The sequence below is a fragment of the Anabas testudineus genome, chromosome 2 (assembly GCF_900324465.2).
Source record: "Anabas testudineus chromosome 2, fAnaTes1.2, whole genome shotgun sequence".
NCBI lineage: Eukaryota > Metazoa > Chordata > Actinopteri > Anabantiformes > Anabantidae > Anabas > Anabas testudineus.
In genome coordinates this window covers 7509007-7530047 of record NC_046611.1, presented here as the reverse complement: position 1 = coordinate 7530047, position 21041 = coordinate 7509007, and the positions used below count along the sequence as shown (strand labels likewise).

The 21041-nt window shown below is 38.8% G+C and overlaps 2 protein-coding genes across 2 annotated transcripts in view; both read right to left on the bottom strand.

The window, feature by feature from the left end:
- The window catches only part of LOC113163237 (metalloreductase STEAP3), a 124528-nt gene extending 108585 nt beyond the window's left edge, over window positions 1-15943 (bottom strand). Inside the window, exon 1 of the mRNA XM_026361679.1 lies at window positions 15781-15943. The gene's annotated coding sequence lies outside the window, so the exon portion shown is untranslated. The remainder of the gene's footprint in view (window positions 1-15780) is intronic.
- A 2726-nt stretch (window positions 15944-18669) lies between these two features.
- c2h8orf74 (chromosome 2 C8orf74 homolog) lies at window positions 18670-21041 on the bottom strand. Its single transcript, XM_026363718.1, has 5 exons — window positions 20980-21041; window positions 20663-20846; window positions 19945-20168; window positions 19639-19794; window positions 18670-19538 (listed from the first exon to the last, which is right to left on the bottom strand). Exons 1-5 carry the CDS (start codon window positions 21025-21027, stop codon window positions 19305-19307), a joined length of 846 nt encoding a protein of 281 aa, XP_026219503.1. The 5' UTR covers window positions 21028-21041; the 3' UTR covers window positions 18670-19304.

Genomic DNA, 21041 nt, shown 5'->3' with positions numbered 1-21041 from the left:
GTGTATAAAAATATTCTTAAATAAAACTTCAATTTGCAGCAACCGATAAGTACAGTGGTTTCCTGTGCTGCCCAAAATATATTTTGTTCGAATGTTAATTTAGCCGTTTGTAACATTACTAAGAACCACCCTGAATTCATGTGAGCAGGCAGCTGATGTGGATGTGTTATGTTATGTAATACTTTCAATCTTGTATGTTTTGCTTTCCTATCAAAGGAAATACGACAGGTAAATCTTTCAGTAGAGGTTCATTCTGTATTAACACTGTCTGACAATGTAGCATCTCCTCTCAGGGTAAAACCAGTGATCAGTATTTTAGTGACAATGGAAATAAATTCAGCTTGTAAATCACCTGTGAATCCACTTTTCAATTAACTAGTTAACTGTGGTAACTACAACAAAGACGACAAAAGCAGGAGCCTCGAAATGCTTAGATTCACATTTTTAGAATACAGGACAAACCGAGGACTAAAATCCCACTAATGGAAAATATACGGACACATTCAGTTTATGTTGAGTGAAACTAACCAAAAAATAAAACGGTCTAAATCAGGAGTTGACATTAACACAGTTTCTGTTATCAGTGCCTCAGCTACATCACTAGATCTATAGAAACAGTCAGTGAAGCTTTATTTATTTCCATTTACTGTTTGTTCTCTGCTAACTAATCATAATGTTCAGTAGAAGTCAGGAGGAGAGTGTTAAATTTCACCTTAAAGATGAAACAGTGTTTGGTTAATCAACATATCTGACTGAATCTTTGCTCCTAATAGCACAGGTAATAACAAATATGTCTAAAACCCGTGTTTCCAGCTGTTGACACATGTAATCTCTGACAGAGTGTTTGCTTATCACCGGTCTGCTGTGACCTTCAGTTTTCTGTTCCCTTCAACAAGTTGCTGCCTCTGTTTGCAACAAGTTTGCTACAGCTAACAAGCTACATGCTAATAACAGGAAACGCAGGGAAAGAAGATTTGAATTTGGTCGTGTGTCGTTTGCTAAATGTTCCTGACATTTGATGCTAATAACAGTGATCACTCTCCATATTCATTCCTACAATCTGTCATGCATCCATTCATTTCTTCATCATGTAGAAACATTTCTCCGACTCCTCTGTCCTCCCTTCTCTTCTTCCACTTCCTGTTTCAGCCAAACTTGGCTTCATTAAAAACATTAACGACTTCCATTAATGGACCCAGAGATCAATTGTGTTTACCCGGACCGCTGCTAATAATGTGTGATTAGTGTTAGTTTTATTCACTGAACCTCTGAGTATGTTTGTGTGTGTTCCCTGCCATTACGCTGATCTTTATTGATTTTCTGTTTGGCCAGTAGAAGCCCAGGTGGACGTTTCTCTATGGATTTCTGTCTCTCAAACAGACTATTTCAGGATCACAGCAGTTCCTCTGGCTACTATTAAAATAAAACTTGAAATACATCTTTAGGTGCACCAGAAAAACAGCCTCTTTCATCCAATCCCTCTTGCTTCTCTTTGTCTGTCTCTCCATCGCTATGTTTTGCATTATCCCCACTAGTCTGTCTGTGGTTTTGAAGTGTCGGAGGAGGCATGGCAGCCTGGACCTCCATGGCTGAAGCATCCCAGAGGTTATAAGGATGTCGACACAGCAAATCAGTTTGATGATATTCCCATATGCTCCCTGCTGACCGGGACAGTCCACTCCACAGTACAGATGGGATTAGCTGTGCCTGTGTTTCCTAATAACTGTTTGGATTTGTTTTACCATAATTTAAAAAGGTGTAAAGTGCTAGATTCTTTTATTTTTACTTTATCAGTGCAGTAATAAGACATTAATTATATATAGATCATGGATCAAATACATGCACAACTGAAAAGGAAGTATCCTGCTTTCATATTTGTCACGCATTTAGTCAACAAGACGTTTTCTGCAAGTTAAGATCTGAGGTTTGCACAAGTCCTTTAGTGTCTTTAGGAGCAATCATTTGTTTGAGACATACTGTAGATTTATTTGTAGCTGGTGTCAGGGGCTCTGTTTCATTGGTGTTGGGTGACATTTAAAGGAGCATCCACTTTAAAACTTTTTCTTTTTTATGATTTAAACTGTTACAGTAATCTCTATGTAATTTTAATGTAAAAGTAAAGGGAATGTACTGTAAAATATTTTCCTTTCCTACATTTAAATGTCAGTTTTTAAATGTTTGTGTGCTTGAAAAATAAAATCTAATTCACTTTAAATGATGTGTATTCTTGAACAGTTGTTACCGTCTGATTTGAACACGGCTTATTAAACTATGCATTTAAAAAAAATACCGCTGAACAGCAGAAGTACCTACTTTCTTTGTTTGATGTTATCTGTGCGTCTCTTACAGACGGGTCTCAGAGGATTCCCCTCCGAGGGCTGCCGATGATATTGTTCTCTGCCGTTTGCATCTGCTGGTTTGATAATCCAGTGATTTCGCCATCAGAAGGGGATTCTGGGAGCGCAAACACGCAACAACACACAAACTCCTGGACTGTGACGGTAGCCATTGTTCCTCCCAAACAATGTCTTCACTTTGATGTCTGTGATGCTTGGCCGGCCGAGGGAAGTTTTTTCAATCTGTCCTTTAGCGCCCAATTCCCTCTGTCTGTTTTTTCATCCTCATTCCTTCTTCGTTTCCCTGCTGGGAAACCAGCAAACTAAAAAAAGTGACCAAGGTCTTTAAATTCGCCACATATACAGTATGCTACCTTTAATTTTAAATGCAGTATATGAGCACTTTTAAGTTTTTCTCTTTGAATTAAACTAAATGCAGATATTAAGGAATTTGTGGTGCTACTATTTTATTATGTACTTTTAATGAATCATTAGCAAAACCTTTATAAAACATTTTCAGTGTTTTAGTCATTATCAAGTGTGAAAAGAGAAGAAAAGTATGTAATTCAACAAAGTTTTTAAAATAATAATAATAATGCTTTATGGAGATAAAGCTTAAAAACAGCTGCTCTCATATCTCTGGACGACACAACATGTTGTGTGTTGCTTCTCATGAGGACAGTGTTAGTTTTTGTTTCACTAAAATGCCTTTAAAAGGCCCCTTCAAAGGGTTAAGCCTGAAAAAGGTTTTGTCATTGTCTTGCTGCAGGGGCAACATGCTGGTTTGAGTCTTGATTGACAGGTTCAATCCTCCAATGTGCTTTAGCACAAAAGGTGACAAGCAGAAAGGAAATTGGCTTTTGTCCCCGCCTCTGAGCTACTTAACCTGTGCCTGATTTCTCATTTATTATAACTTTAACTGTCCACACTGACAAAATAAACACTTACTCAAAAAAAAAAACATCCTGAACATGGTTTGTATATTTTTTTATCTTTATATTCTATTTATAAGGGGTTTTATATTGTCTAGTGTCTGGTTTATGTCTTGTTGTAATGTCTTCTATTCTGTTTAATTTAATTATTTTCTAAGGAGTAAAATTGGTGTCACATCTGAGCAAAAAAATCTTATTAATTTTAAACTTTTTTATGTGACTATAAAGTCAGTAAAAACATCACCTATTCATATCAATACAATTGTTACAAACTAGTTGGAAATAAAACCCAGATATAAAACCCAGAGGTGGAGGCCTGAAGCTCCCCTCGGTTTGTCCTGCAGTAGCTTTGTGCCCCCTTCTGGCAGCTCTGCACAGACTGACCAGCTGATACAGCTGTGCTCAACAGAGACACAAGCTTGTAACGTAGAGGGAATATTTTCTGAGGCCAACAACCTTCATCAGATTTCCACAGATTCACGAGCGCTTCGTTTCAATATAGTATTAGAGTGAACTGTTTAATGAAACCGTGATAGACACATGAAGACGAAACAAAAAAGAAACATAAATCACGGCGTACTAACATGTTCAAAACCTTATCTACACCTTTGGTTTCATTCACTCCCTCCCTCACTCGACTCCATAACTTGTCACACTCCCCATTAATTTCCATGACACATGCTGACTTTGCCTCTCTACCTTCCTCTGCCTCGCTTGCCATTTATCATTCTCATTTGTTCTCTGCCTCTTTTCCCTGTTCTGTCCGTTTCTCTGCTACCTGCTCTCTCTTCCTTCCCTACTTTTATTCTTTTGTCATTTCTTCCATTTCCTTTCCTCATATTCTCCCTGTTTTGACCTCCACATCTCATCACACTCCCCATTAATTTCCATAGAAGAGATGCTGACGTTGCAGCCGTTCGGTGTTGGGAGTGGGGTATGGTGAGGCGTACGACTTCGTAGTGTGTGTGTGTGTAGGTGAGAGAGTGCAACAGTCCATGGGAATTGTCACTATTAACGTGGATGTTAACTCATAGCAGAGGGGAGGTGATGGCATCCTATTAGGGCAATACTGCACTATTATGATGGAGAAATAAAACCAGAGAGAGGTTTGCAGGAAAAAAAAGACGCAACAAGAGGACGAGAGACGAGAGCAGGAAATAAAAAAGAACAGAGGAGCAAGGAGAGAAAAGAAAGCAGAACAATGAGATTAGGAAATAAGACAGGAAATAGATAACACCAGATAATGAGAGGTGGTGAATATTAAAACACAAAAATAAAGATGACAAAAAATAGAAATATGTGGCACTGAGCTGTAACACAACACCTTACATCTGAGTCAGTGATGCTTCAACAATTTGGAGAAAAGAAGAACGTGGACAGAGACGAGAGGGAGAAAGAGATGTTACTGTTTTCTTTTGCTGGAAACAAAATATATTCTCAGACGTCAGACGAACACAACTGCAACTAGATTACCTTCTCAGATTAACATAAGGAGGAATGTTAATTATATAAATTGACACTGAATGTGACAGAATATCTGATTTAGGAGAAGTTATCCATCTTTTTATGGTCATGTTTCAAACCACATGTCCTGAAAATCGCCTTTAACTGCAGCAAGATGATGAAAGTAATCATATAATAATTATGTTGTGATGCCGCATGTTTTTTTTAATTAATGAAGCGCTGCATTAATTTACAAAAAGCGAGCTGCAGGGAGGTGGTTGGGGTGGATGTAGGGCGTGTAAGACACAGGACTGACAGGACACAAAAATATGTTGTTTGTCTGTGTACATTTAATTCATATGTTATCAACAAATTTCTGTCCTTTACAGTAACTGTGAATGTTAATACAATCCATAATCCAGTTGCAATTACATTCCCCACAAAAATATATTTATGATTGAGGTTTAGCTGAGCAGAAACATCAGTATTAGAATTTTTTGTTGAGGTTCACTCAGCACTTGGTTAAAGTTAGGGAACAATCACAGTCAGGTTTACTAGAGAAAGAGCTGACTGTGACTTCACCTCATGAACACTGAACCAAAGCTACGATCTTTGCTAAAGCTTAACCAAATTGCTTTTGTTGCGTAGACCTCAACAGTCCCTTGTTACGTTGCAAATTAGGAAAACGATTTATTAGCATGAATCTAATTTGCGGAGGCCGGATCATTCACCACGCATAAGCTCTACTTACTTATCTTTCAGAGGGGGCTCCTCCCTGGACGTATAGATAGGCTGATAAAGAAAGAAAACCACACCTTCAGATAATTTAGAGTCACCAATTAAGATAATCTGCTCATCTCTGGACCGTGGGAGGAAACACACAGAAAGGCCTGAAGACATTTTGTTGACTCACGGTGACAAAGACTCATCTCTTGATGACTCTATTGTATCAACATCCACAGAAATCAGGTAAAGTTTTATTTTGGGTTATCGTGGAAACTTCGAGCTACTTCGCAAATCACGACAACTTCAGGATTTATCTGCACGTTCTGCTGCAGGATGTCGAAATCGTGCAGTGACACAACAACCTGATCACTTCGTTTCATCACGCTTCGATGTAGTAAAACATATTTATTCCTGTCTGAGAATCTGGAACCAATTTTGTTTTTCTTTTCCCCCAGATTAATGGTAGATTATCAAAACCGCTGCACATCAACTTTCTGGCACTGGACTAATCATCTGAACTTGACTTCACAGCAAGAAAATGTGACATTTGTAATGAGCTTCAGGCTTAATCTGTACATTTTCACTATTTTTCTCGCTCACTGTGTTCACAAAGGCCTTTCTCACGACCGGGCAGCGTCCCAGCGTCGGATGGGTCATACTGTTTTTGTTGTTGCTGCATGCAAGCAGGAGAGTAAACAAATCCAGTTTTAATAAGGGCTTGTAGCTCATAATCCTCGCCCGCCAGCAGGTGAGGGCCAACATATGGGGCGAGACCACGACGAAGGGACCGTACGAACACACACAGACACAACCGTGCGCAAACACACACAGCAGCTGTCACTTGTTTTCCGAGGCAGGAGCGATCCAACAAGAACACCGTGGGTCTTTGGGAGCTGAGCCAAAAAGGGGGGAGGAGGAGTGAGGTGTGGGAGGGAGAGGAAGAGAGGGGGAGATACATTAATGCAAATCACAGAAGGTGAAGAAAGAAAGGAAGGATTCAGAGTAGGGTTTATCGTTCTCTCCATGTCAGTCCACTCGTTTTCCTGCCATCATAACATTTCTAATACCATATATTATACACAAAGTACTCCATGGCTATTATAATTGAACACGAAGCGAAGTAATAGCACAATATTTTACTGTGTGGAAGTGCAGAGTGCATTTTAGCTCAACTAATTTACCACTTTGCTGTTTTGTAAACATAATACGTTTGACTAGTGAGACTTATTCATGGTTACTTTGCCCTTGTGTGCTTTATAGCGATAAAATGCTTTCAGCAAGGGGGGAAAAAAAAATCAATTTCCCCCTTGACTGATTTGGTTACACACTCACTATAGACACAGTCTAGTTCGCTGGTGTCTTGTTTTCTGCTTAACAAACATACTATTTTTTGTTTGTGTTGATTTCTAGTCAGTTTAGAAAGGTTTTAACAAATGAAAAGGTTGTTTTCTCAGCCTGTAAACATAAAAATCTAACCAGAATTAATGTTCTAATGATTTTATGTAGCATTCGGTGAAGTGTGTGTCTTCTTTTTCACAACAAAAATGGGTAAAATGGCTACAGGAGCCACTCAGTCTGCTTTCTCTACCATCTGTCATCGCTCTTGCGTTTTCTCCTCCCCCCTTCGTTTCTGTATTTCCCTCTCAATCTTTACTTTACTCTTCATTTCTTTGCTGGTTCGGTCAACTCTCTCCGTCTGCCTTCTCTTTGTCTGCCTCTTCTCCTTTTTCCCCCTCTCCCTCTCCTCCATCGCAACCCATTTCTGCTTCTTATGAAGTGTGAAAAATGACCGTCTGCAGGATGAAGTGGACAGAATTCGCCGCCGTAATGGCCTGACAAAATGAATCGTGGCCTTCCTCGCCATCCATCACTGCTCCGAGGCGACCGCGGTTAAGATCTGTGAAGGTGCTGGCTTATTGATTACTAGTTGTAACTATAAAGTGTCTGATTCAGTGTTTGTGGCTTGGTATGATGGGGGTAGGGTGGGGAGGTTGAGGAAGGTGGTTGGCGGTGGGTGGAAGGCAATGCAGGCAGCTATAACACTCAAAAATCCTCTTTTGATAGATTTTAAATGGTGTAATATTGATTTGTGTCTGGTCCAAGGCCTGGCCGAGCAGGCCACAGCCATTTATTGGAGGTGTAAAGCTGGACACCCGGTTCTGTTGTCCACCATCAGTCATTCTGACACAGGCGAAAATGAGAGGAAGAGGAGGAAAAGGAAGGAAAAGAGAGGTATGAGAAGAGGAAGAGGAACAAATGAGTGGTTCAACCTATAACCTTCGACGCGTTCAGGTCCAAACATGCTCAGTTACTTATATATTATAAGTAAGCATATTCTGCATACTGATAACAAGGCGCTGACTCATTATTTTCTGAGCTCAGAATAACAAATCCAACGCACTGTAACACCGGCACCCAAACTTTCCTCGTTATCCTAAATTTGGTGAAAACGCTAGAGGTGTCGGTGGGTGGTGGGGCTACGAGGTGGAGAGTAACGACCTACTAAGAGACCAGACCATGAAACGGTGATTATTGCTTTTAATTGCTGTCCACAGATGGAGCCAGAACACAGGCAGGTAGCATTAATCTACATTAAGGACATCAGAGACAGCGCGCACAACGCTTTTCTGCTGATTCACACACATTTAATGCAGTGTGTTGTTCTCCTGATAAGCTTGAATTAATAGTATTTTTAAATGCTGAGCTACAAGAGGGAGCTACAGTTATCTCGCTGTTAACTCCCAGGGATATTAACAACAGGCCTGAGGCATGTTAAAGATTTCCTAATAAATTTTACTGTATCATGATAAATGATGACAGTAAACACAGGAATTAGCCTGTGGATTAGCAGCTCTCCTTTCTCCTTTCACACACATTTTCCCCATTTATAGTTGGTCCATTATATTATTTTTATGAGAATAAAACACCAGAATCTTCTTAAAATAAATCCTTATATTAAATTTGTTCACATAGGGACTTTTTAGTTTGCTGAGTACAGTACAGTGGTTGTGAAATTATGCGGCTGTTGGTTTCACAATCTAGTTTTAATACATTTGTCTCCTATTAATATTTGACTTACGCACATTTACAAGTGAATTTGTGATCTGTGTTCAGGAGTAGTGAGCTACATGTAATTAAACTAGCAGGCCAACTACAGATTTGCATAGTGACTCAATTAGTTAAATTAATTTTTGCCATTTTTGTGTCATTAATTACTGAAACCACAAACAGAGAAGGGACTGTTTAGGTCTCAGGGGTTTACCAGGAAACAGTCAGATCACCAGTGCAAATTGTTTAGCTACAGTTTTTAATGTTTTCATTTGTAAAACTAAACTTATACATATAAGATATGAGTCACGGGCTTTAATTATTGCCATTTATTAACAAATATTAAGAGAAGTTGTAGCACATATCTGATTAATGAACACTGTTACAAAACCAAAGCCGAGATTCCTGCACTTTTCCATAAATTGTGAAGTTTAATTTAATTTACTTTTTTGGTTTATGTTTATGCTATGAACAAGTCGGTACTTTAACCACTAAACTCTTTGTTTTACTTTTTTTTTTTTTAGGATTTCATGTCATGTAATTTGTAAATTAGCAGTTTGTACTACTTTTTCCAAGAGGCTTCAGGTAGCCCACTAGATTTCTCCTTTGGCTTTCTGCATAGTTCAGTTTCTTCTGTGTGTTTTAACTCCCCCAGCGCGGTTTGTGAAGAAAACTAAGCCAACTACGCGATGCAGCACTGGTCTGTGTAATGCTTCATTTTAATCCAGTCAGTCCAGAGGCTAATGTTACCCGCACTTCTCAGATTTAATCTTTTCTAATCTCTAAAATAATTAAAAACCCTATAACTGCTTTATTACTATATAATACAGTGTTTTATTATACAATTTTAGAATCAATACATTTCCTACATTAATTTATTATTATTATTGAGACATGAAAGTTTTTTTATATTTTATTCACCGTTAATTTGTGTTTATGTGTTTATGTGCAGCCCATGTAAGAAAGATGCAGCTCTAATCTTAAAAAAAAAACCTAGTAAAACATTCACCTGAAAATTATGATTTATTTCAAATTTCCTTTAAAACATAAAATACTTAGCATACTGGGGATTTTTTTATTCAATTCAGTCAGAACTAGATGAAAATCCTACATAGTGCAATGCAATTTTTTGGACCTGATAAAAACTGAAATTGGGTCGAGAGCAGGTGGTGACCGCCACCCATGCACCCTCCACCCAACACACACACACACAGCACAGAGGAAGCTCCGTCCTGGTGGGAGGTCTGAGGTCTGGCCCTCCACATTCCACAGACAAGTGTCTAGCACCTGCTAGGCCTCTGTCAGCTTTTACTGGCCAACAGATTAGGATGGGCAGACACACTCCAAATCCATTTACTTTACAGTCTGTGCATTTGCACATTTGTGTATGTGTGTGTGTGTGTGTGTGTGTGTCTGAGAGAGAGAGAACGAGAGGATGTAAAAATGAAAATCTGTTTTAATAAGGAAACTATTCTGTGATGCATTATCATTAATATGTGTAGACAGCTCACGTATTGTTCTGTTTGTTCTAAAACACAAGAAGAAAATGAATTAAATCTCACTATGACACAATACAAATGTCTCAAAGCTAAAGGCTAACGACTGCACGGTCTAGTGGGGACGGATACATTATGTGTTTTGGTATTAGAGACTCACCAAGTCGCTATACTACGTACACTTAAATGCACACACACCTCCAGCAGCCCATGTCTGACAGGTGCACATGTCAGTGGTTAGTTCAACCTGGATCAGAGCATTTGGTCTCACTCTGTAGCAGCCAGGCCCCCAGGGTGTGTGTGTGTGTGTCTGTGTGTGTAACCCAAGGGCCCGATTGCTCAGTACCCAGACACTACCCATATTGTCTTCTTCACTGGAGCTAGAAAAAGGGAAGCTGATTTACAGAGCTGTCTGGCACTGGAGCACACGGATGCATGACTGACTCGGCCTAATGGAGTTTTCAGCTTTGGATTTACACTTCTCCGTCTACGAGAGGAGCCGAGCGGCTCATAAGCACAATCTGGCTGCTGCACGTCTCTGTGGCAGCTATGTTAGCGCTGTGATCTCGGCCCACAACTGTTACTAATGTTTGCTTCATCGACAACCTCAACTCAGCCCCTTTCTCCCCCCAAATGCCATGTTTGTTCCACATGTAGCAAACAGATCCAACATCTGTTTTATTTTCTGTTTTTTATCATTTTTGTTTTTTTGTTGTTGTCGTTTTTACGCCTTCAGATCGTTATCATTTACATAACAGCTTTCAGAACTAAAAAGTAAGTGATTGTAATTTCACTAACAAAATAAAAAAGAACAGCATCCAATGTGTTCTGCACATATTACCGTGTACATTAGTTTTCCTGCTAAATAAAAGGGAAAGCGCCCAAAAAGCATGTCCCAGGAAACCATCACCGTCTACTGAATGAAGCGTAATCACACTGGGATCCAGAGAGCCGGAGCTACTAATGCTGGGAATCCAACATTAATGTGTTAACTGAACTTAAATGGCTTTTGTGTGTGTCGGATTGCTGGACCGCCATCAGGGCAAGACTCTGGAAGTGCGTGCAGCTGCCCCTGAACACTAGATTCAACAAATTATCCATTTCATAGCTCCCAGAGCCTTCAACCTCCAAACTATGTGAATGAATCCATTCCTGTGCTTTTAGACTGATGCACATGTGAATGTAATCAGTCAACCTAAGGCCAAGGACCCATCAATAACTAGATTCTGATGTTAGCATGGGTAACAGCTATTTAAAACATTTAATTACTGTGTCATGAGGTTGATCTGTGAGCGCTGAAACATTAAGAAGGGTTCACTTTTATTTGCTATTAACTTAGACAGATGGGATTAAAGCTGTTGGTCCCAATTTAAGTAGAAAAATCGTCCTTATAAAAGAAAAAAGAAAAAAACTATTCCAGAGCAGACTTTATTCTTAATCACTGCAAAAACTGTGATTATTCCCATGAATGTTTTGACCAAACTGGCCCAAAAATTAGGAAAGGAACTAAATGAAGTTTGCATTTCTACTGCTTGGAGCGGCTTTCAAGTACCCGTCAAGGTGGGAAAATGTAATAATAACTGTTTACTCTTGGGCATGAGCTTCAGATCTTTCTTTTGCTGCATTTATCTACAGTCTCAACATCAACTCAAACGTCACATACAGTAATTTAGAAATCACAGACTGTCTGTGTCGACTACTAAATGTCAAATACTCCCGCACAGACATGTGTCTCCATTGATAAAATACACAAACAGTTTTCGTATTTTATGTGTTTCTTACAATAAAGCCCAACGTCGGCTCTATGCCCCGTCCCGATGCCATATCTGGCTCAGAAGTCACAGAACTGAATTAGCAAGTTAGTTTCATGTCACGGGGCCTTAGACAGTTCTTGCGTATCTGTAGGAAAAGTGCTCCTCAGCCATTCAGAAAGCGAGATGAAGCTCAAGGACCAGCCCTCAACTGAGAGAGAGTAAACCATGCGGCCCAGCTTGGATCCAGGCCTTCTTTACTACTTCCTCATTCTGGATTGTCAGAGGACCTTGAAGCATGTATGCCAAAAAGCGCTGAGTGCAATAGCTCCCATAGATGAAGCTTTGGTGCAGCATCAACTGTTGGCAGTGGTAAATGAATGCTATATAAACTGGAAAACTGATTTCCTTAATCCACTTACGTTTCTTTAGATTCTGTGTTGCGGTAAGCCTATTAGGCCATAGAGCTGTGGCGAATCATGCACTAAGTGTTGAAAGTAACAGCGGGAGTCTGAGGAGGACGAAACAACTGTGGCCCGGATCCCTTCTGAGAGCAATTCCTTGAAGAACACGATATGTAATATGGTCAAATCATGCTTAATATAAGCCATAGAAAGAAGGAAAAGTTGAGATTGAAAGCGAACCACAGATTTCTTCATTGCCTGTATCCATAGCACTAAGCTTGGATTTGTCTCTGGGGCTCTTTCTACAACATTTATCGAGAAAAAAATAGGTCCAAGGGAGACAGAAAGAGACAGAAGGATCAAGGTCTCTTCCTATAATTACAAAGATAGCACAGTCGCACTCCCTCCTCAGTGGGGCCTCCGAGGCGTCACTCCCCGTCCGTTCATATTGTATGAAGACTGTTCTATCAGCCCACGAACGGCATCATTGCTTGTAAATTAATTTGGGGTTCCTGTCAGTCGGGGCCCTCTCCTCTCTTATCTGGCAGTGTAATATGGGAAGCTGAGAGGCTGGGGAGATACTGCTGAGAGCACTGGAGGAGAGGAGGTGAGGGAAGATGGGGTGGGGGGGGGTAAGTATTAAATAGAAGAGAGATAGATAGGACGACAGAGAGAGGCAGGGACAAAACAAGAGGCGAGTGAGAGGAGCAAATGGGTCCCCGCTGGATGTCGAGAGCGGATTCGAGGAAGCACCTGACTCAGTGATAAGTGAATATGGTCTGGCATCCTATTTACCCCTCCACCTCTCCTCCACACACACACACTCACACACACAAGCTATTTGTCATCCAGACTGGACTCCGACACAGAGAGGCCTTCACCTATCAGCGCTATTTGTCCCTGTGTCACAGCCAGCAGATAAATCTTCTCCTGATGATCCTCGTTTAAATCTGCCTCCTATTACCATAGGTCCAGCCCTCTCATGATCACATGTGCTCGATACACACCTCTGACCCCTTCAGTTGTTTCTAATTAACCCCTCACCCACGTTATGTAGCCTCAATTCCCTAAAGGCAACAAATAGGCCTGACTACAGTCCCATTAGTGGCCAGAGTCATGAAGGTGAATTAGGAGCGATGCTGACTAAATACTGGAATGGATTTCATTCACGTACAATATGAGCAGTGTTAGTTAGACTGACACTGTGCACTGTTGTTACATCCCAGACCGTGTTGATAGCTTGGTGCTTGTAACAACTAGTTTATGTTGGGCTGAAATCATGAGCGGCTGCAGAACAAAGAGGAGGCGAGATGAAAAGACGGCTTCAAATTAATAGAGATGTGTTATAGCTCAGAGGCTTTTTATTTTTTAATTTCAAACAGGCAGCACTGTTTAATACTGACGTCAATGGAGACTGCTGTGGTGGGGAACTGACACGGACCGGGCTAACAAAACAACAACAGCTCACTTATAGTTGACAAAAGCTCACATGTGTGTTTTTGAAGTATTTAACTCATCTACTTCCTTTATACTTCTTTATAATTTTATTTAACTACAATTCACTGGGAAATATTGTATTTTTTACTGTTTCACAGATCTACATTTTACTAGTTTATAAAATATAAATTAAATTATTAAAATCAGTTAACTGCTATTTCCTTTAACATATGAAACACTAACAACAACTCTAAAAAATAAGACTGATATAATAATAATAATATAATCCACTTACATCCATGCAGTATGTATAGAAAGGCTTAGGTTAGGTTTTTACACAGGATAGTGCAGCACGTCTGAATGTACAGCACTGATTTTTGAATGTGACCCTCCTTAGCTACCAGAACTTAGAAAACACTCGTATATGTTGTAGACAAGCTCATAATGTACTTTAAAACTTCAGCGTGTTACTGTGTGGATAACGGCTTTTGTTGCAGCCATGAAATTATGAGTAATTACATCCATATTTGTGTATGTAAACATTTTCCATGTTAAACAAAGAATATCTTCTTTTTCATGTGGAGCGCCAACATCCCATTATGTTGAACATGTGCACAAAGCAACATTGAGCAAAACAAGCCTGGAATATGTGTATAGCTTATATTCAGATATTTGGCAGACCTCCAAAATGGCAACACAACACGGGCTATTTAAGAAAATGAACAATAAGACATGCATCATCTATTGTGCCCCATTCTGCATGGTTGGAACTGAATCACAAGAAAAACTGGTTCACATTCAGATGTTTGGAACGTGGAGTTAAACAGGAGTGTTAGATAAATAAATCCTGTCCAAATCACTGCTAAAACAATATATTTTAGCATTTTTATGTACTGTATCATTTTAACATTATTATGTAGCTCCTGTGGACAAAAAAAATCAAGGGCCTCCAAACATTTAAACAGTAAATTAATAATAACGCTGCACAAATTTTTCCCAGTTGTGAATATTTGAAATGATAATTTAATAAAAATCAAACTGGGTCCTGTTTTTTTTTTTTTTTTTTTTACAAATGTTAAAAGACGCAAAAGAAAATACAACTAATCTACAATAGATAATTATTAAAAAACATAAAACTGCTATTTTCTGCTGAGCCAGCAGGCTGGACAGAGGAGAGATGAGCCCCTGATATTTTCTGGATGTCTACTGACACCTGCTGGCTGGAGGCTGACCAGAAACAAAAACATATGATCACATAATGAGAAGGTTTCTAGAAATGGTCAATGCCTAAATGTTTTGTTTGTTTGTTTGTTTGTTTGTTTGTTTGTTTGTTTGTTTGTTTTTATTAGCTGTAGTGTTTTATACAAATTACCGTTAAAGTGAAGTCTGTATCATCTCAGACAAATACATACAAATACAAATAAGCAACTATTGTATTAGCACCAAGTTATCAACAGTAACATCTGATGAAGGTTTGAGTTTTATTCTTCACTAATAAAATCTTCAGTTTTTCATAAGAAGACATTACATTTACTGTAATATAGAGAAATCTACACTGATGCTTCCTTATGTGTATTATAATAACTTATAATCAAACATGTTAAAGGGCAGAACAGCAGAAAACATGTTTCTTTGCAAATGTATAATGATTTTCTGTTGTTTCTCTTACACACACAAACGATCTTGTCAAATCAGATTTAAGTTTGTGTGCACACACTTGTCCACCATTCAGCTAATAACACAAGACACGGATTAATCCTCCAGCATGAAGCACAGAATAAATCACTTGTACATAATTAGCAGGGGCGAGGTTAGAAGTGACACTGGATTTCATCTTAATTAAAGGAGGGCAATTTGTTCCATTAATTTTCTGGGCTTTTCGTGAACACATCTTAACTGAGTTAATCACACCTGTCGTTGTTGTAGTAAATGTTCACACCTGGATGGTCACTCATTAGTAGACACTCACTTTATTTGGTACACCTGCACAATCTAATACAACCCATGACTGCAGCTCTGTTTATTATAAGACGTGTTTCTAACAAATCTCTCCAACATAAACAAACTGAGCCTCGTCACCTGCTGCCACTCACAATCAACAGCAATAAATCAGTCAATGCAACACATAGCAGCAAATAACATCAACAAAAACACAGTAAGGAGTGTTAAATATCAACAAAAACACAGAGCAAATGTGACTGACTTACGTTTTAGAAGTTATTATCTTTCTTTACTGCAGACGAAGTTTCCACGTCCTGTGTTCAGTGTCTTCCTTATTTCCTGTCTCCATCTCTGCTAGCTTACAGAAACACAGCTAGTGTCATTAGCTTAGATTCACAGGTGTAACAACGACCGCATCCAGTTTGAAACTTAATATCTGTTAATTAATTCGCTTAATTATTTAGTTAATTACTAATAAACTTAATTAGTTTGTCGCCAGTAGTAGTAGTAGTAGTACTGTTACAGTCCACAGGGGCGCAGTTTCCTTCACAAACACCGGTCAAACTACACTACCCACAATGCACCTTCTCCCGGTCTTCCTTTTTAAACATAACTTTATTGAGAAAAACTCGATACAATTGTTGCTGTGATACAAAAATGTAAAATAAGAAAAGCGAGTGTTATTAAAACTCTTTACATTCACTAAAAAACAAGTACAAGTGGAAAAAATAATTAAAACAAAAAAACAATAATCAAATCATTGTTTCTACAAAACTGCAAGTTTTAAAATAGCTTTGTTGCTTTTTTATTTTGGAGCTTTGCAGTTTTGTAAAAGAGTTTAAATTTCCATGAATATCCTTTAAAAGAGATTAAAAGATTGTTTCTTTATTTAACCATTTCGTTTTATGTAGCCTAGCATCTCAAAATATAATTTATATTAATGATATTTTGACCTAGATTTTCTAGACATGATATCTAATCATTACAAAATATTTTGATATAGCCCAAATACATCAAAAAGAATAAATGAATACTAAATAAATTACATTACTATTTAGTATTTAGTTTAGTTTAGATATGTTTTTAGAATATGCTTTACAGGACACAGTCAATGTAGAAGTTTATTTCTCATTCTCTCTCCAGTCACTGAAAATAGAAGAAAAAACGTGAAAAGACTCAAAGTTCTCATTTAATAATTCCACATATGTATTATATACAGTTGCATATACAATTATGTATATCAACAGTAACAATGATTATAATTAATAGGAATCTAAGTCCAAAACAGCTGAGTCCTGCGTAAAATCTACATAGAACAGAATGAAATTATTTGTACAAACCTACATTTTATTTAAGACAGAACATAGAAAACATATAAAATACTTCAACTGAGAAAATGTAATATTTTGAGGAAAAATAAAGTAATTTTCAAATTGAAATTTGGAATCATAAATATAAATTGTTTGTAAAACATATCTAAAATGTAATTGTAATCATTTTAAGTGGTTTTAAGTAATCTCGTTGGCTTTTTGTAATGCTAAACTGTAGTGTATCCTGTTCTGGATTACATGAATTTGCAATGTACTGTTTTTATTTTTGCCTTTTTGTACGAATAACAACCCCTAAACAGCAGAAACTAAATGCGCTGTAAAGTGTGTTGCAATTTGTCTGTGGCACAATTTTATTTACTGTAAATGCACCTGAAGACAACAATAAATAGCAATAAAAGTTAGTTTGGTGTCTCTTTTTTTCAGCTAGAAGGTGAAGAGATCCTCTGTTGAGCAATTCGCCATCACCTTCGTAAATACGGATTTTATTTTGAAAGCTGTAGCAGGAAGTCTGCGTCTTATTTTGGCGGCCTCGGTGGTCGTGCCCCTCGAGTTGTTAGCCAATCACAGCGCAGCTCGGGCACGCGTCTGTTTTCATTTATCAATACACGTGTTCACGTTTATCCTGTTTAAATCTCAGTATAAAGCAAATGTCATTCATCTGTACGCTGTATATGACTAGTCTTGCGCCTTTCTATTTTAGATATTTATGTTTTCCCTGTAGCGTAGATAAAGCATAAAGCGTTAGCTAGCTGTTAGCTGAAGTTAATGTACTCCCGTTAACCAGGATTAGCTGCTGTTAGCTAATCAAACATTACAGCGGCAGTAGGTGCTGCTCCCACAGATAGTCCCCTCATGACACACTGATTTCTATTATTACAGGGTTGGTCTGCCTGTTTTCAAACATATAGTTTGTGGGGCTAGGCTGAATTAATTTGTAAAGAAGTACAGTTCAAGGTAACTATAATCCAAACGTAATAAGGGGGTCTGGAATACAGATTAAGAATACAGATTAATACAGATTATCTACATATCTAGACCAAGTCAGGACCAGGATTTAAGAAGCTAATCTGTGTGGATGTCAGTCACATATCAGTCTAATTAATACACAGCATGCAACAAGAACAAAAGCTAGAGGACCAGCCAGAGGAAGGAAAACAACAATGCTAAGTAACAGTTAAACTTATGCACTCATGGTATTCTATTTTAAATAAGTACAAATCAAGCAAAGCCTTTTTTTAATGATAACAATGCATGTGTTTGTTTTCAGGAGGTTTTATGATGCTGGTGGTGCAACATATATAGTTAGAACAAAATCAAAACATAAAATATTGTAAATACGTGTACTATAAGCATTAACCTGCTAAAGTTTATATTTCCTAAATAGGAGCACAACATGTGTAAACAGGCTATATAATTTTTAAAGCATAAAGATCTGGAAGCTTTTTCACAAATTAAAAACAAACTCTAGGCTGTGCTTAACTGTTTGCTCATGTCCTTCACAGGTCCACGCATCTTCTCAGACATCATGGACTACAAGAACCTGAGGGAGTTTGTGGTCAGAGACAACATTAGCTGACTGGTTCACTAATCAGCTGTGTTGTCTGCTGTGGGAGAGAACGTTACACTGGCCAAAGAGGTCAACATCACCAGTACAGGCACACACACACACACACACACTGTCATACAGTATTAGTACTAACACACCACAGTTATGCACAGCCCCTCTGTCTATCTATTGTATGTCTCCATAATATCTTAACATTAACATAGCACCGAACATGGTCTGCGTGTTTTGTCGGGCCACCTGTGCATCCTCTCCCAGGGATCCCACCCCTGAGCTGTGTGTGCAGAGGCCTTGCACCATCTACGGTGTCTCCAAGGGCCACACGGAGCTGATGGATGAGGTAAGATATAGACAAACACATTAAGACAGGCTCACAAAAACTTGTAATCTGTGCTACATAAATGTTAGACCTCTCCTGTCCTTAAAGGCAGTTGGCTCACAGTAGGAGCTGCTCTCCAACTCGTCACCAATACATACCGTTTTCCTAATCACTTAAAGGCTTTACCTTGGTTACTGTTACTGTAGAAACTGGTGACCTTAGCTAGTTAATGGAGAGTTAATACAGGTGCTTTAACAATAGTTGCCTGGTGCAGTTTTCTCATGAGATAGCTGTGTTTTCACAGTCTGATTGCTAAATATTTATGGATGAATGGTTAAATCAGTGAATCCTTTTCACTTGTTGAGGAAAACAAATGTTTTCTTTAAAAGCAGTGTTGTAATAATTCTGTTAAAGAGATGTGTAGAGTGAAGTGAGAGTGTAGTTTTTTAAGTTGATGGTATTTATTATGCTGTCAAAAAAACAATTACTTCTTATTACTTTTCGTCTTTGTCCATTTCACTTGCACCCTGTAAGGACACTTAGAAACCATTAACTAAGCTTTATTCAGGTCTTTATCTATTTCACTCCTGTTGTAGCTTTTGCTGTTAACATGTTTTCCTTTGGTGAAGTGTCTGCATGTAGGTTGATGTGACCGTCAGGGACAGGACTGTAGAGCCTCCCAGTGGCCAAAGCCGCTTGCTGCAGCTTGAGCTGCAGGACGTCACAGAGAAGGGAGACCTCTTGATCCAAAGTCACAAGTAGCTGCCCTTCTGTGTTTTTCACTGCTGCACGAACCAATTCCACAACACCCTACAGACAATGTCAAACATGATCTAAGTGAGCGCACAACAGATTATTCTAAATGCTTACACTGCTTTTGTGTTAGTTTGAATCCCTTAATGAGTCTTACTTTTGTGTCCAGTTGCTCGTCCACTGGAACACTGACCTCCTCGAGATTGACCCTCATCTTGTTTCTGAGACTCCTCAGCTCCGCCTCCTTCTGCTGCAGGGTTGAGGTGAGCTGGGCTTGTCGGCGTTGATGCTCCCATTCATGCAGATCTGTACCCTGCAGGATAAGTACAGTAGATGCACAGGATTATAACGACCAATAAGGAGATGCATTTCATGAGTTAGGAGTTCACTGCAGCATCAGCAGATAATAGGCTCTGTTCTTTCTGTTGTAGTTTTTAGTCCCTGCATGCAGAGTTTTCATTACCTGTGCTAGAGGACAGGGCTTAGGTGGTAACTGCAGCTCCAAGTGTAGCTGATTGGTTGAGATGTTAGCAGCTCCATTCACCACTGCCTGGAAAAGCCGCAGCCGAATAACGCACGTCTCTGTAAGGAACTCGATAAACTCCTGTCTGTGCACAGGGGTAAGGTTTGGTAAACACTCAGACAATGCATCTTTCAGCGAGAACAGGAGTTTGGGTACATCATGACCTGATGGATAGAAGAGAAGACGAAAATTCAACAGCCTGTAAGGACGGATATTAAACTATGTGGATTACTAAATAGACACTGGTCAAAAACCAGAATAGCTTATAAGCTTAAGTGTAATGGCTTCATAGTAATACTGATAAAGAATGTTTTAATAATACTGTGTATGAATCAGTGGAAATGACCGAGTTAAAAAAGAACATTTGTAATAGATGAGCAATAATGACAGGAATTCATGAGTTCTGTGTACTGCTAGTGCAGAAAACTAGGTTGATTAGCTTTTCGAGTTCCTTTTTCGCTTTGTTATCTGAATTTAGAGGCTAAATATTTCAACACTTAATACAGCTGTAATTCAAAAATAGATAATAATAATAATAACAATAATAAAAGTAGTAGTCATTGGGTGTAGAAAGTGAAATGAACAAACAAAACTCTTTCACCCAAACCTCCATGTGGCACAGTTTAACCTGCCAGATTTCTATTCTGTTAGCTCTTACCATCCAGCTGTGGGAAGATGCCTTTGGCGATCACAGCTGCCTGAATCACGTTAGACCACGGGAAGCCACGAGCTGCAGCAAACATAGCAACATCATAAACAAACTCTTGATGGAAGCGCTGGCGTTCGTCACAAAACTCAGGCCAGGAGAAGTGACTGCTGAGCCTCTGCACACCAGCATCTCTCTGAAAGAAAGTAATACAGAATATATATATGTAAACAATTAAATTATTATGTGTACACAGCTGTGAAAACAAATACTCAAGTACCTAACATGTTACAACAACTACAATAGTTTCAGTGTCAGTGTCCTCCTACCTGGAGCTTCACTATCTGAGCGACTTCACTGTCTGCAGGTGAAGCCATCTTTGACGGGTTGC